The 16477-nt window shown below is 33.1% G+C and overlaps 1 protein-coding gene across 3 annotated transcripts in view; it reads right to left on the bottom strand.

The window, feature by feature from the left end:
• Window positions 1-10994: 10994 nt before the first annotated feature.
• The window catches only part of LOC116139162 (toll/interleukin-1 receptor-like protein), a 77119-nt gene continuing 71636 nt past the window's right edge, over window positions 10995-16477 (bottom strand). The window contains exons 1-3 of one of the 3 annotated variants that reach the window (XM_031424832.1): window positions 13692-13795; window positions 12584-13136; window positions 11126-11456 (exon numbers count right to left, since the gene is read on the bottom strand). In XM_031424832.1, the coding sequence (XP_031280692.1) occupies window positions 11162-11456; window positions 12584-13050 (762 nt within the window). In that variant the 5' untranslated portion in view covers window positions 13051-13136; window positions 13692-13795 and the 3' untranslated portion in view covers window positions 11126-11161. Of the gene's footprint in view, window positions 11457-12583; window positions 13137-13691; window positions 13796-16477 lie in introns of those variants that run through there. The other 2 variants (XM_031424831.1, XM_031424830.1) reach the window with 2 other exon arrangements.

Raw genomic sequence — 16477 nt, 5'->3', positions numbered from 1 at the left:
GTGCCCATGGTGCATAGACCAAGTTTTATACCATTTCCGTTCAATTAACACTTTCTCTCTCAGTCTCTCGGCTCTCTCATCTTTGGCTTGAGTGGATTCCATTTTGAGTTTCTTCATTCTCTTTGAAGAATCTAGACTCCAAGAATCTACATCCAAGTATTTAATAACAAAGGAGTTGGTAATTTTCTATCATTTTCTTACATTAACATGTTAATGTTTTAATTTTTTGTGTTCTAGCTTGGATCCATCATTTTAATCATCATTTTCACAATTTCCATGTCCAAAATGCATGAAACACAACAATGGTACCAAAGCAAGTTTAAATTCATGCATGCATGTAGCATTTTTGGTGAAAGATGGCTTGGTTTAGACATAGGTATGATTCGGCTTTAGATGCATGTTGAAGTTGTTGTGTATTTTGAATACAAATGATGATGGATATGTGACATTCATGTCTGTTAACATGCTTGCATGAAATTTTGATATTTAGAATACAAAATTTCTTGTTTAAAGTCATATGTAACATGCATGTTGGATTTGAAGCATATTAATGCAATTTTGATCAAACATGAATATATCTCATTCATATGATACACGCATGTGTAATTTGTGCATAGTTGATGCATATTTGGTGATTTTGAAAAGGGATGATTTTGGCCAAACCTTATTCAATTGCATGATGTATTTTGAATACATGTTTAAGGGTGTCATATGTGAAATAACGATATATAAATGCATTTGAGTTAAGTTGTATTATGAATGCAAGTTAATCATTTTCAAGTAAATAATGATGAACTTGAATTGTGTCAAAGTTTTGATGATGGTTAATGTTGATTAAATGAAGGTAGAATGAATTAAGGTGATATGCTTGATTAATTAATTCTTTGGCCATCACATGTATCATCTTGGATGATGATTCAAGTATGAAATCGTGCATCATAATGCATAGAATTTCAGTTCTTTTTATTTGACTAAATGTGATGTGAGAGGTTTCTTAATGTGATGGTTAATATAAGATATTTTATAAATATTAGGATGATGAAATTATGCATGCACCCTTAGTTTAATCATGACATATTTTAGGCATTTATTACATGAAATCCTTAAGATAATAGGTATTTCTTTATGAATTTCATTTTATATTCATGTGATGGATAATATAATGATATTATAAGTTTTAATGGTAGTGAAATTATGCATGACCTTTGTTCAATCATGACATATTTTTATTATTACATTAAGTCCTTTATTTATATGCCATTGGTTGAATTAATATTTATTTATGTGATAGATGAATATTAGTTAGGGGATGATCATGGGTATTTCTATTATGTGAGGGATGCTAATTTTATGACATAAAATTAATTGTCTTAGTTCTTGGATATATATTTTTATTGTACCCAATATTTCTATTATGTGAGGGTATAATGGGAATTTTAGTTTAAGAAAGCATAATTGGTTGGATTTAACTAGTCTAAGGTACCAAGATTTCTATTATGTGAGGTATCCAAAACTGGAGACAAGGAATGAATCAAACCTTATATAGTGATATAAAATGAAATAGTATCTTACTTATTAAATTTAATTGACCAAGATTTCTATTATTTGATGTTTAATTAAATTTAATAAAAATTCGATTCTCCATTAGAAATAATGAAAATTTTGAATTGTCATTTAGGGGAGTATGGAATTTGAATAAAATAGTAGGAGCTAATAAGATTAGCATTAAAGGGTTTAAATTTACAAGACACTAATAAAACTTTTTTTTTTCCTTGCAATCCCTTTCGGTAGTTTTGTGATATTTAGTTAGTGAAAATGAGCAATAGCCTCCTTTTAAGGATTCTTGATGACAACAAGCTAATCGAACCCAATTATAATAATTGGCAAAAGGAATTTGAGAATTATTCTCAATTTTGAAAAGGCTGAGTATGTCTTAGAAGCACCCCTTCCACTTTCTTTGCCTCTTGATGCCACACCGCAAGAGAAGGAAGTTTTCGATAAGTGGTAAAAGGATGACTTACGAGTCGAACCTATATGCTAGCTTCAACGAATGCCAAGCTCCAAGTTGAGCATGAAAAGAAGCAAAGGGCGAATGAGATAATGCTCCATTTATAAGAGTTGTATGGTGAGAACTCAGTGGTGAAGGAATACGAATTGTGTTCAACATTATTTGCAATGAGACTTAGAGAGGGATTTGCCTCAGATAATCGTGTCATAAAGATGATTAATATTATAGGGCAATTGCGTGATGTCACAAAATCTCCAGGTGAATTTGATTCCGTAATCCCTTCCACTAAGCTTCAAGCCTTTCATCACAAATTATAATCTCAATATGATTGAGCACACTCTTGTCGAGCTGTAAGTAGACCTAGCAAAACGGGCGGGTGGGCCGGGTCTAAACAGGTACGGGTTAAACGGGTACGGGTCTAATACGGGTCGAGATATACGGGTTCAAAATATTAGACCCGTACCCTACCCTATACGGATACGGGTGAACCCGCGGGTACCCGTTTTTGATTGAAGAATTCTCAATATGATTATATAAAAAACAGAAGTTTAAACATGCTTAGGATTCAAATCTAGGGAATAGATAAACAAGTTGATGGGCTATAGCTACTGCTAGGACACGGATATTACAGAAGTTGCACAGATCAATTACTCATTGTGGACCCAAAGAGAGAGAGAGAGAGAGAGAACGAACTTCAATCAAAATTTCATACCAGAGATTGAAACTTTTATATATTTATCAATAAAAGAAAAGAAATTGAAATGATACTCTAAACCAAATACTCATAAATGTATTGCGTTTCAATTCACACATCAGTAACCATTCTCAGCAGCGGTTTTTATGATAGTGAAGATCAGCTCAAGAATCAAAATGATGGATAGAAACAAATGCAAATGCAGAAGATGATAGACAGTTAGGTGAAGGGCTGAAGGCTATCAATGTGTTTTCTTTTCGCCCATCAATTTAACAAAGTAAGTGGACACACGAAAGAGACAAACCAAAGTACATATTGGATCAGAATCAGATGATAGATAGAAAGAAAAATCAAAGTTGGGGTTTTAAAGAGCTTTCAAAAAAACGTATTGGATAAACCGATTCCTTCACTCTCTCTCTTATCTTCTCTGCACCTGCTGCAAAGCAATCAAAAAGAACTGGCAAGAATAACCCTAGCCACGTTCTCTACTGCCATACGCTTTATCAATTCAAGAACCCAATACACAAAATTAAAGTTATGAACCATAATAACATTTTTCTTCACCCACTTCTTCTGCTAATTCCTTGCAGCACTCGAATTGTTTACCAGCGTCAGAGAGAGGAGATGAGCCGATAAGGATACTTGAGTTGCTGAGAGTTGAGAGATGAGATGCGGCCGCGATAGAGTAACTGAGACTGAGAGTGAAAGATGAGAGGTGCGCGTGATAAAAAGTAAAATTAGGGATTCCTTTGAAAAACGGGTGCCCGCGGGTACCCGCGGGTTCACCCGTATAACCCGTCAGTTGTACGGGCCGGGTCGGGTACGGGTCCAAAAAATTGGGTTTAATATTTTAGACCCGTACCCTATATTTTTTACCCGGGTACGGGCCGACCCGCGGGTCTAAACCCATTTTGCCAGGTTTAACTGTAAGCAAGGAAGAAAGGAGAAGGGGCAAGAGGATGTTTTTACAACTTCTTCTAATAAGATTAAAAAGAAGCAATGTAAGCAAAAGAAAGGTCCAAAAGTTGGACCACAAAAAAAGATTTTTAAGAATGATATACCTAAGACCGAAAAGGGCAAAGAAAAGGTCAATGATAAAGGTCAGTGCTTCAACTGCAAGAAAGACGGACATTGGAAGAGGAATTGTCCTCTTTATCTAGAGAGCTTGAAGAAAGCTCGAACATGTATGTTCCATTCTTATGTTATAGAATTTGAGTTTAAATGTTAGTTCAAATGATCATTCCTTGATATTAGATTTAGTTGCTACATCTCACATTTGTGTTTCATTGTAGGCACTGCAGAATAGTTCTGCATTGTTGAAAGGTTAAGTCATTTTGAAGATGGCGAATGGAGTAAAAGTTGAGGGTGAGGCAATAGGGACTTTCCATTTGACATTGTCATTGGGACACATTTTGTATTTATGCAGAACTTTGTATTTTGCCAAAGCAACTAGAAATATCATTTTTGTTTCTGTTTTATGTAAATCTGGTTACAGAAGACAATTTAGTGGAAATGAATGTCTAATTTATTTTGGAAATGAATTAGTTGGCAAAGCAATTAATACAAATGGTTTGTATGTTTTAGAAATGAATGATTATGACATAATTAATACCATTACAAATAAGAGATCTCGAAATGAAATTAATCCAAAATTACTTTGGCATCATCGACTAGGTCATATAGGAGATAAAAGGATAATCAAGTTAGAAACAAATAGACTTTCAAGCCCATTGGGTTCAAAACCCTATCCAACCTGTGAATCTTGTCTTCAAGGAAAAATGACCAAATTTCCCTTTAAGGGCAAAAGGGAAAGATCCAAAGAATTATTAGAGGTTGTACATTCAGATGTATGCAGACTATTTAATGAAATGGCTCGAGGAGGTTTTCAATATTTCATTAGCTTTACTGATGATTATTCTAGGTATGGGTATTTATATTTAATGAAATACAAATTTGAATCCTTTGAAAAGTTCAAAGAGTTTAAGAATGAAGTAGAGAAACATACCAGAAAGAGTATTAAAACTCTGCAATCAAATCATGGTGGTGAATACTTGAGTACATAATTTCAAGATATTCTAAAAGAAAATGGTATAATATCTCAGTTGACTCCTCCATATACACTGTAACATAACGACATGTTTGAAAAGAGGAACCATACTTTATTGGATATGGTACGGTCCATGGTAAGTCTTACAGACTTGCCAACGTCACTATGGGGATTCATCCTTGAAATTGTTGCACATATTCTGAATAGGGCACCATCTAAATCTATCAAGAAGACATCATACGAGATGTGGTATGGTAAACCTCCTAGTTTCAAATATATGAGAATTTGCAGTTGACCAACTTATGTCAAGATTGTCAAGATAGATAAGTTGGACATTTGATTTGAGAAAGGTCGGTTTATAGGGTATCCCAAAGTTTGAGATATTATTTTTAGTTCCACACTTATCAACAAATTTCGGTAAGTAGGAATGCACATTTCCTTGGGAAAGAGTTCTTAGAGGAATGTGGTGCAGGAAGAAAAATTGTGCTCTAAAAAAGGTCTAGGGAGTGTTAGACCAAAAATACTCAGATGGGTGGTCCCTATCAAGAAACCTTAATACCTGAAACAGTTTCAGTTCGTAAATCATCAAGAGTATCTTAACCTCCGAGAAGATATGGATTACTTCATGAAGAGATTTTTGAATCTATCTGATTGGAGAAGTCGATGATCCTAGAAGCTATGAAGAAGCGATATTAGATACCGATTATGGAAAATGGCTAGATGCTATGAATTCTAAGATAGAATTCATGTATGCTAATCAAGTATGAAATCTCATTGATCCTCCAAGAGGAATATATCTTATTGGATGTAAATGGATCTTCAAGAAAAAGATTGACGAAGATGGAAAGGTAGAAACCTATAAAGCAAGACTGGTTGCGAAAGGTTATACTCGAAAAGAAGGGTTGGATTATGAGGAAACTTTCTCACTAGTCGCTATGCTTAAATCAATTAGAATTATGCTAGCCATAGTTGCACACTATGATTATGAGATATGGCAGACGGATGTCAAAGCAATGTTCCTCAATGGAATTATTGAGAAAAATATCTACATGCAACAACCTGTAGGTTTTATATTCAGTTTTGAAAGAAATAAAGTGTGCAAGTTACATAAATCCATTTACGGGTTAAAACGAGCTTCAAGAAGCTGGAACACCCAGTTTGATGAAACAATCAAATTATTTGGTTTTATAAAGAATTTGGATGAACCCTGTGTTTATAAATTGACAAAAGATCATGCAATCATATTTTCATACTGTATGTAGATGACATACTATTGATGGGAAATGACATTGGGATGATGACTAAAGTTAAGTTGTGGTTATCCAAAACTTTCTCTATGAAAGTCTTAGGAGAAACGACCTATATCCTATGAATTCATATCTATAGAATAGAAATAAAGGATTAATAGGCTTATCTTAGAGGATGTACATAGAAAAGATGTTGAAATAGTTCGACATGCAAGACTCCAAAAAGGGAATTTTGCCTTGTAGTCATGGAATTTATCTTTCAAAAGATATAAGTCCAAAGACTGATCAGGAGCATGAGCAAATGCGTGGGATACCTATGCTTCAGCCATAGGTAGTCTCATGTACGCTATGCTATGTACTAGGCCTGATATAGCATACATTGTCAATGTTACAAGTAGATATAATCAGACCTTGGGGAGAAACACTGGTCAATTATTAAGACGATCCTTAAGTACTTAAAAAGAACTACGAATCTGATAATAAGTTATAGAGGTTCAGCATTGAAAATTGAAGGATACTTTGATTTTGATTTTCAATTAGATATGGATGATAAAAAGTCTACATCCGAGTTCATTTTTACATGCAATAAAGGAGCAATCAGTTGGAAGAGTTCTAAACAGTCAACTACTGTTGATTCCACTACAGAAGCTAAATATATTGCCACTTCAGAAGCAGCAAAGGAAGCTATCTAGATGCGCAAGTTCATGACTAGACTTGGTGTTGCTCTAAACATTGTTTATCCAATAACCTTGTACTATGACAATACTGGTGTATTGCACAGGCAAAGGAGCCAAAGGCACACCAAAAGTCAAAACATATTTAGCACAGATATCGCATTTTGAAAGATTTCGTTAGAGTTGGAGAAATTTTGGTATAGAAAACACCTTCAACAGAGAATGTAGTTGACCCACCCACTAAATCGATGACACAAAAACAGTTGGACTATCATCTTGATAAGACGGGTATTAGATACCACAACAATTGACTCTAGTGCAAGTGGGAATTTTGTTAGTGTATGCCCTATGAACCAATCGTATCGTCGGTTTTAGGACATTATATCTTGTAAATATATTATGAATAAAAAAAAGTGTTCTTATTTCACATGTTGATTTACTGCTTCATTTATATTATATATTGCATGTGAAATGTCCGGATGATGCGGATCTTCAAAAGATCAAATCATCGAAGCATTCCCTATGCAAGTAATGTCAATTGGGTAGTTATATTGCATAGTAGGCATGCTAAATATCTCCATTGAATATCATGTAATGGTATTAGTATAGGTAATTATAAGTCATGTCACTAGGGCACTTGCATGGATAACCGGTTAGTGAATTGTTTATCAAATACGACCAATTACGATGTATCACATGGACGTTTAGAATGTGATCAATAATACATCGTAGGATTGTACAAGTGTACCACTGATCTTTAGACCTGAGACATCACAGTTGGATTCGACATAGGATGCATATGGTTCAAATGGTGTATAAGCACGAGACTAGTCATATCTTGTGTAACAAGCTGTTTGTTCATATGTTATTCATGTGCAAGGACAAGTGGTGGTCAAGATGGGATCCGTTAACTCGAAATAGTCAAATATCGAGTTTATAGACGAATATCAGTAAACATTGAAAAAAGACAATTTCTGGTCAAAGTATAATGAATGTCAGATGAAAAGTCGTTTCAGATTGACGAGTTCCATTGTATCGATTGACAATTCAATTAAAGATTATGTTAAGGGTTTTGAAATACCATGAACCATTCTTAATTGGCATTAGATGACGAAGGGATTTTACTACACAGTACGATCAAAATAGGTTCATTGGAGTTTATACTTCACTGTGATTTAAGGATTATGGAATATTGCTAAACGTCTACCATAATCGGCGGAGGTTTTGATTAAAAAGAGTTATAATGAAACATATCAGAATCCGATATTGAGTCCACGACTAGAACACAATCATTCAAAGTGGTCACACATAAAACCAAGCTCAAAAAGAGAGAGTAATATATATCATTAATTGGTTAATGATGTTCAGACGTAAATGGTTGTGACTAAATTAATGTATTGGTGAAAAATGAATATCCATGGATAGCTAGCACTAAATAATATAGATTTATTAAATATTATTATTGAATCGGATACAATAATGGAGACAAAAGTGCATCGGTTTTATATTCTAAAGAGTTAGAATACTTAATGTTTGGGCTGATTACGAATTAACCATAAAACCAAGGACTTGACAAAATGCTTTTTTTTCGAGATTAATTTTAAATTACTTGAGGACTTCCCAAGACAATTTAAAATTGCACTTTGTGCCCATCGTATATAAACCAAGTGTTATACTATTTTCATTCAATTGAAAACAAAATCACTCTCTCACTTTCTTTCTCACTCTCTCACTTTCTTTCTCACTCTCTCGGCTCTCTCATCTTTGGCTTGGGTGGAGTCATTTTGAGTTTCTTCATTCTCTTTTGAAGAATCTAGACTCCAAGAATCAACATCCAAGTATTTAATAGTAAAGGAGTTGCTAATTTTCTATCATTTTCTTACATTAACATGTTAATGTTTTAATTGTTTGTGTTCTACCTTGCATCCATCATTTCAATTATCATTTTCACACTATTTTCATGTTCGAAATGCATGAACCACAGCAATGGATTCCATAGACGCACTGAGAGCTATTCTAACTTCTTGCTGCTAGCTAACTGCTCGACGAAGGTATTCGTGAGCTGGCTAAATGATGCAATGGAGTTGTTTGAGAGCTTGGTGTACTATTGGAGAACTGGTCCCATCAAGTTGTGCAAGCTTCACAGAGTTAAGGTATGATAGTAGCGAACATTCTTTGCTTGTAAGAGGTGATGTGGTCGTTTAGGTCTGTCATGCCATCGTAGAGGTCCAATGATACAAGCGACTACCAACGCTGGCCTATTCTCATCCATAAGGACTCTTTTAAAGCAAGCATTTGCTAAAAAAAGATGGAAGCGATGATCCAATGTATTCCTAGAGTACCAACCTTGATTAAAAAGAGTTTGCCTCAAAGCTACACCAACTCACTGTTTGTCAACTCAATTGCCCTCATCGAGATGCCAAAGAAGTTCTCGTTCCCCAACATGAAGCTCTACGATGGCACGATAGGCCCAGATGACCACATCGCCTCTTATAAGCAGAGGATGTTCGCTACTGCCATACCTCGGGAACTCCGCGAAGCTTGCATGTGTAAGAACTTCGAGTCCAACTTGATAGGACCAACTCTCCAATAGTACACTAAGCTCCCAAACAACTCCATTGCATCCTTCGCCTAGCTCACGGACACCTTCGTTGAGCAGTTCGCTAGAACTAAGAAGTTAGAGAAGCTCTCGGGTGACCTCTATGGAATCCACTAGAACCGAGGGAAGCCACTCTTAAACTATGTCAGGCGCTTTAATCGAGAGAAGGTATACATCTCATACTACAACAAAGAAGCAGTAGTTGATACCTTTAGAAAAGGCCTCCTCCCCGATGGTGAGCTTTACAAAGAATTTACCAGGTTTAATTGCACCGCCATGGCAGACGTCCTTACTCGAGCATGGGTCAAAATCAGATGGGAAGAGGATGAAGTCCACCGATCCAGATATACCTTGTACGATGACCGACACTCCAAACGACCTGACTGACGCAATGACACTCAACCTGTCGAGCCATATCCCACTCTTTAAGACGAGGACCAACCCGAGACAGCAGATGCCCACTCGACAGACAATCAGTTCGGTCCCCAGCTTCATGTAGTCACATCTAGTAGGAAAAGGTTTGCCGTGATCGTGGAGCTAATGCACGACTACTGACATAGAGTGATCAGAACACAGCTCTACGGTCTAGAATGACTGTTTTTGAGAGAGCAAGAACTAGAAAGCAAGAGGGATTGTCATTGAATGAATTCTGAAAGGGCATACCTCTATTTATATAGTGAGCCAAGGTGGCTTGAGTCATTATGAAACTTGGAGTTCTTATGGTAGTCGAAGTATAGTAGGCATGAAACTCGTAGTACTAGTCCATGTAAAAGTAGGAGTATTAGTTCATATAAGACTAGGAGTCTGCGAAGAATTAGGATTTGCATGGGACTTGGAGTCCTTGAGACATTAGAATCCACATGAGACTTGGAGTCTTGAAGAGTGGATGCTGATTCTGTTGATAGGCCACAGTGTGGACTGTCTTGATCCATTGAGTAGCCCAACTCATAGATGGGCTCAATTCGCAGGGCAGCCCAGATCGTAGAGTGGACTCTCTAAGGGATGGGCTAGAATAGGAGTCAACCAGAGTTGGGCCAACCCTTCTTTGAGCCAACCCTTGGAGGAAGATCACTTGTTGACTCTCGGGACTAATTAGAATGGATGGTGAGGAATTCAATAGAGGAGACATCAAATAACCTGTCACTCCTTGACAAAAAGACAAAATTTTTATTTAGATACAAGTTATTTGTAATTTATATTATTTGCTTTATTTTATTTTATTTTATCTTTATCCAAAACACTACTAACACAAGGTTTCCTTCTTATATAAGACTTGTTATTATGTTATTTTATATTTTTAATAAAACTTATAGAGCCTAAATGAGGTGTGCATATGTTATTATGTGTTTACTCTCAGTTTAGTTAATGTCAAATTTGAGAAATATTTCTTAAATTATTAGTTATGTATATTTTTATCATTTTTTTTTTTTCTAATATAAGTAATTTTGATTTCAAGTTGATTATTCTTTCATTAAAAGGAATTTTTTGAGAAAAAGGAAAAACATAAATAACAAATATTACTATTTTAATTTTCATTCATGTATGAAGTCTTCATCATCCACCTAGGAAATTAAAAATAAAATAGGACCTTTTATTATTCTTTTAGTGTTGTCAATGGATTAGATAGAGATATAATAAATTAACTTAAATAATTTGGGAAATATTATAATTACAAATCAATTGCTACAAAACCCAAGGCCCCCAAGCTTATAAAATAAAATCAGGTACCACGTAAGCTGCCTCCTTTATAATTAAATTGGTAGAATGTTATTACAATCACGTGGTTTGGTTTTGAAAGTCAAGTTACAGTGGAAAAGCACCGATGGGAACGCAGTGCAACTTATTTGGCGTTATTCTAAAACATCGAACAAAAAAAAAAAAAAAAGGGAACATCAGAGGTGGGGCCATTGTGGATTCACGCCATTGAACCTTGATTGTAAGGAACGCAATGAGCCCTTATTTGGCGTTATTCTAAAACATCGAACAAAAAAAAAAAAAGGGAACATCAGAGGTGGGGCCATTGTGGATTCACGCCATTGAACCTTGATTGTATTTGCTTGTATTTGTACTTTCTCTAAACATGAATTCACTCCAGCCAGTAATTTCTTGAAATTAATGAATGGCAGTTGACCACTTAATTCACATGATATTTCTTCCACAACTGCTTTAATTAACTCTGACTCGTCCCTGAAATATGCAAAATAAGTTAAATAACAATAAAACTCAGTGCTGTCCTAAATAATAAAATATCACATATATTCACCATTTACATATTCATATCATCCATCCTAATAAATCAATTATATTTTCAAAGATGCATGCCACCATAGATCAATCGCACAAAAAATAATAATAATAATAATAATAATAATAATAAACCTTATTTTAATGTCACTCACTTCTAACTCCAACTCATAGGTTGATATCATATTGGTGAGAGTATGTATATATGCCAAGTTTTCCTTCCCTTATAAACCAAAAGGTTAAAGGCTGGTTATCCCTTTCCCTCGCCAATTAATCGCTTCCTCATTCAATTCTTAACTCATCAACTGCTGCTTCTCTTTCTTAGACACACCATATATATATAATCAAGGAAATCATAAACCTTAATTACATCTTTCTAAAGGAAAGTTCTGTATTACTTATCAATAGGAATAAAATCAAGGGATTAGGTTTAATATATGGATTCACATTGTACATTCTATTCTTATATATTCTTCCTTCATATTCTAATTCTTATCCTACAAAACAATAATCTACTATTATTGATACTATTATATTACACATTGGAGGAGTCGAGTCTTAATAAATAGTAGTGTGACAAAAAATTAAACAATGATTAATCTTAATTAAGTACTTTTTGCAATTCGAAAAAATTTAAGAAACAAAGATGAATGATACGCAATAAAATTAAGGAATCGGTTTCACATGGATTCACACCCTTCCTAGCAATACTTTATTTTCCCTTCAAACATTCATTACTTTCTATTGTTCAACCCCATAATTACTTCCTCTTTACATCATCTTCACGAAGTTAAGCACATCTATTAATTTTCCTAGAATTTCTAACACTGTTTCAATCAAACTATCTAGCTACATGAATGTATCCATCCAACTATCCAATGAGGACCCCTGTTTTAAATAAGCCCCAATCTTTTAAAAATGTAATAACTTCTACACATATACCCTCCAAAACACCATTTTACTTGTTAAGCAAAACACATCCCATTATCGTTCTTTCAAGATATAGCATGAATAAACTATAGTTCATTCTTAAGCTCGCTACATTGCAAAGAAGAATAAAGAATTTTTACCTATATTCCTGCAAGTTAAATCCAGAGAGATTAGCCATCTCTTCTAAAGCATTCCTCCACATTTGCACATTCTCTGTCTTTTCTAACATTTCTTCATATTTGGTGAATGCTTCTTGAAAACCTCCTTTTTGACGTCTCGGCACACTTGGCTCCACATCATAGAAAATTGGAATAGCCACTTGCCCTTTTGTTTTCATACATTCAACAATTCTAACAAGTTCCTCCAAACACCGAGTAGAAGAAGCATAGCTTTTTGAGAAAATAACAATTGAAATTCTTGACTTTTCAATTGCTCCTTTTGTGATTTCCGGTGAAACAGGTGTTCCTCTCTCAAGTTCTTTTTCTCCTTTAAATACATTAAATCGTTTTCGAACCAAATTAGCACATAGATGATCTGTGAAGTTTTTCCCAGTGTCTTTACCTTGAAAGTTTAGAAATATATCATAAGAAACTCTTTGGCTACTCATTTGAAACAGCTTGTTTGAATCAATTAGCTTTTTCTGGGCAAGTTACAAGTCCTGTCAATGCAACCAGTTTCCTCCTATGCAAGACCCTGAAAAGTTCGAAAACCAAACAAAATATTGAATTTTTTTTCTTAAAAAAAAAGAAGATAAATTCTATATATATTGCCAAATATAATATCTCTTGGGTAAGATGGATCATGAACTAAAAAATATTTTGTTATTCCTAACTATTAATTTATTTATTTACTTAATATACAGAAAATTTATAGTTAGAAATTAAGAAAAGTCTTTAATATTTGTTAAAGTTTTAGAAATCGTGTTGCTTATCTTAAATACATTTATAGTTTTAAGCACTTGATAGGTTTAAATGAATTTTTGGTGACCATCCAAATTAAGCTAAATTATAGAAGTGAGTGGATCGATCTGTAAACTTGAACTTAGATCTATATATCTTTTTGTGCTAAGAAACATTCTCAAAATTATTTTAGCTAAATTTGTTTTGAAATCTTATTTTATTGTAAGAATAGTTTCACTATTTTACTCGCATACAAACTAAATGTTTCAGATTCGTAAAACATAAATAAAAACGAAAATCAAGAACAAGAACATAGATTTAAGGTAACCAAGAACGTTAGAAAACTTACACCTTTGAAGGTGCTGCAGAACTCTGAAAGATGAACCCTAACCTATCAGTCAACGGAAGCAAAAGGCTTTCTGTGTTAAGAAGTGTAAAAATAAGAAATTGACTTGATCTATAGACACTCCTAAAGTTTTAGTTATTTTTATGCCCAAAATTTTATAAAGGGTTAATATTTTCCAGTCCCCCTGCGAGTATCAAAATTATGTTTACTCCCCTGAACATTTTTTTTTTAATTTTCTATTTTTCTTATCTTATCTTTTCTTTTACTTTTCGTACTGATCCTTAATGTTTATTTTTAGAAAAAATTTTGAGTTAAAACAGCCAAATTAAAAATAAATTTATGGGCAAATTTGTAATTACAAAGGTCTATTTTAAAGCCCTAAACTAACGGCAGACTGTATAAATTATAGTTTCAGATGTTCATAACTGGCCAGTAGCAACCATCACTCATGGTGGTCCGTCGATGTGCAGGCTATTAAGGAAGATGTTGAAAATCTGTCACAATCTCAACCGAAGCAACAAATCAGCAACAAATCCGTGCAGCAATAAATCAAGGAATGTAAATGCTGACAGCTTTTGATTTTCTGTGTAAATGCCTTTATGCTGTATATTTCCATAGATAGCTTTACGTTACATATTTTCCATAGATAGCTCATCAGAACTTGTATTTAAACAGAATGTTACTAGCAATACTATGTGTTCAAAAATAAAAATTTAGAGCAGTGTTTTCTTCTATACAGGCACTGTTCCGACAATCTAGTTTGTAATTTTTAATTTTTATATATTATTAATTCATTTAAAAAAATAATTGTTTAGAATATTTAATAAATAATTTTAAAATGTATTTAAATAATTATATTGAAAGCTAAAAATAAGTCCTTTTTGGTCTTTATACATACCACCACAATTTGAAATATACTTTACCAAACATAACATTACAGATTTTAAAAAATCAAAACAAACTTAAGAATTTGCTTTACCAAACACATTGAAAATTATTTCTAAAGTTGATTATTTTTAAAGTTGGACAAAAACTAATTAAATTTAAAGCTACAACAATCTCAAACTAGCCCTTAACCAAAGATTTATTGTTTCTTGGAGTTAAAATTTTAAATTTAATAAACATACTATAAGCATATTTTAGCCCTCGAATTTATTTTAAATATTGGGCTCTAATAATAATTTTTGAAACTCGGTGGTTTCCCCTACAAATAAGAGCCTTCTTCGAAATTCAACAAATGACTTTAATATATTCAAATTATAGTATTATACTATTAATATAATGATAATTTTTTTAAACTCGGTGGTTAGCTTTTTTGAGAGTTATATTAATACTCAAATTATACTATTAATATATTCAACGATCTCATCACGTCAGGCTAGGATAGTGAGTAGGGCAGGCCACTGTACTGGTTTGGGGGCTTTTTTTTTTTTTAATTCTTTTTTAAATTAATGAAACATTATACATATGGTATATTATATAGCTTTGGCTAACCAAAAAATTTATCTAATATTTCATATTATTGTTGATTCTTATAATTTTCTAATAGTGTATTATAGATAAGGATAAATTGAAAGTTAAAAAACTTAAATTTAAGTCTTACTTTTTAATTTTTATCTATGTCTTATGTGGTAGTTTAATAAATAAAAGCCATCAACATTACAAATTAATCGATATTTATAAAAATCAATACGAAAACATAACATAATATATAGTTTTATTATTTATTAGTGAAAGGATTAAGGTGATTTTTTTTTTTTTTTTTTTACAAGCTAGCATCACATAATCTTGAAATAGTTCAATGAACTATACCAATATTTTTTGGGTAACCCCGGTAATTATCTCTTTCGCGACTCGAAAATAAGACTCTTGAGCGTAGCTAACCCTATTGGCCAAAGCCCAAAGGGTTTGTCATCCAGCAAAAAGAGAAGAGGTTATACCAATATTTTTCTTATTTTGAATTAAAGAAAAACACTGAAAACAGATATTGTATTAATTAAAATAATGAAAACATAATTTCTTTTAAAGTATTAGACTAAAAAATAACTTTAATTGCCACAATTTTTGTGTTTAGAAAAAATAAAAGTTTAAATGTATAAAATAATCTACAATTCACACAAAATAGGGATACCAAATTTTTTTTCATTATTTTTCTTTTTGTAATTTTGATTTTTAATTTATAGTACTAATACATTCTCGTTGTTTGAGATTTACAGAAATTCAATTTATTCCTTTCATTTTGTAGAATAGTTCTTCAAAAATAACTTGGTAACTAGTATCCAATGAGCCCGAGAATGTTTCATGATATTTTATTAAAAAAGAAAAAAAGAAAAAAAAAAGGCTATACTTCGCCCCTCAAAAGTTATTTTTCTCTTATATTTATTTTAGACAAGCTAAGCTTGGATGTTTGGATAAACACTATAGAAAATCTATTGTTACAAGTTTAATTTCACAGATTGAATAAATGATCAGAGTTTGAATGTACTTCGAATGTATGCATATTTCATTGATACATGTACATTAAGATAGCTTATTTATATCATTTTTCTTCTGCGGAAATCTAAGTGAAAAGAATTAATTTCATTGATATAACCTAAAATTGAATTGAATTTATAAGTGAAACATGCACATAAAGATGGCATGAAGATTTAGGCCGTGTTTGGTTCATTATTCTTACCCATATTCCCAATCCTATTCTCCAAATCTTGGCCATCGTTGACAAAAAACGATCAAAGATGGCTGTCGTTTTGACATTTTCTGGCCGTCGATTGCCATAACAGGTCGTAGAT

This window comes from Pistacia vera, unplaced genomic scaffold, assembly GCF_008641045.1.
Source record: "Pistacia vera cultivar Batoury unplaced genomic scaffold, PisVer_v2 Contig347, whole genome shotgun sequence".
NCBI classification, from domain to species: Eukaryota; Viridiplantae; Streptophyta; class Magnoliopsida; order Sapindales; family Anacardiaceae; genus Pistacia; species Pistacia vera.
The sequence above is the reverse complement of the archived record's forward strand: the minus strand, read 5'-3'. Positions and strand labels throughout refer to the sequence as shown.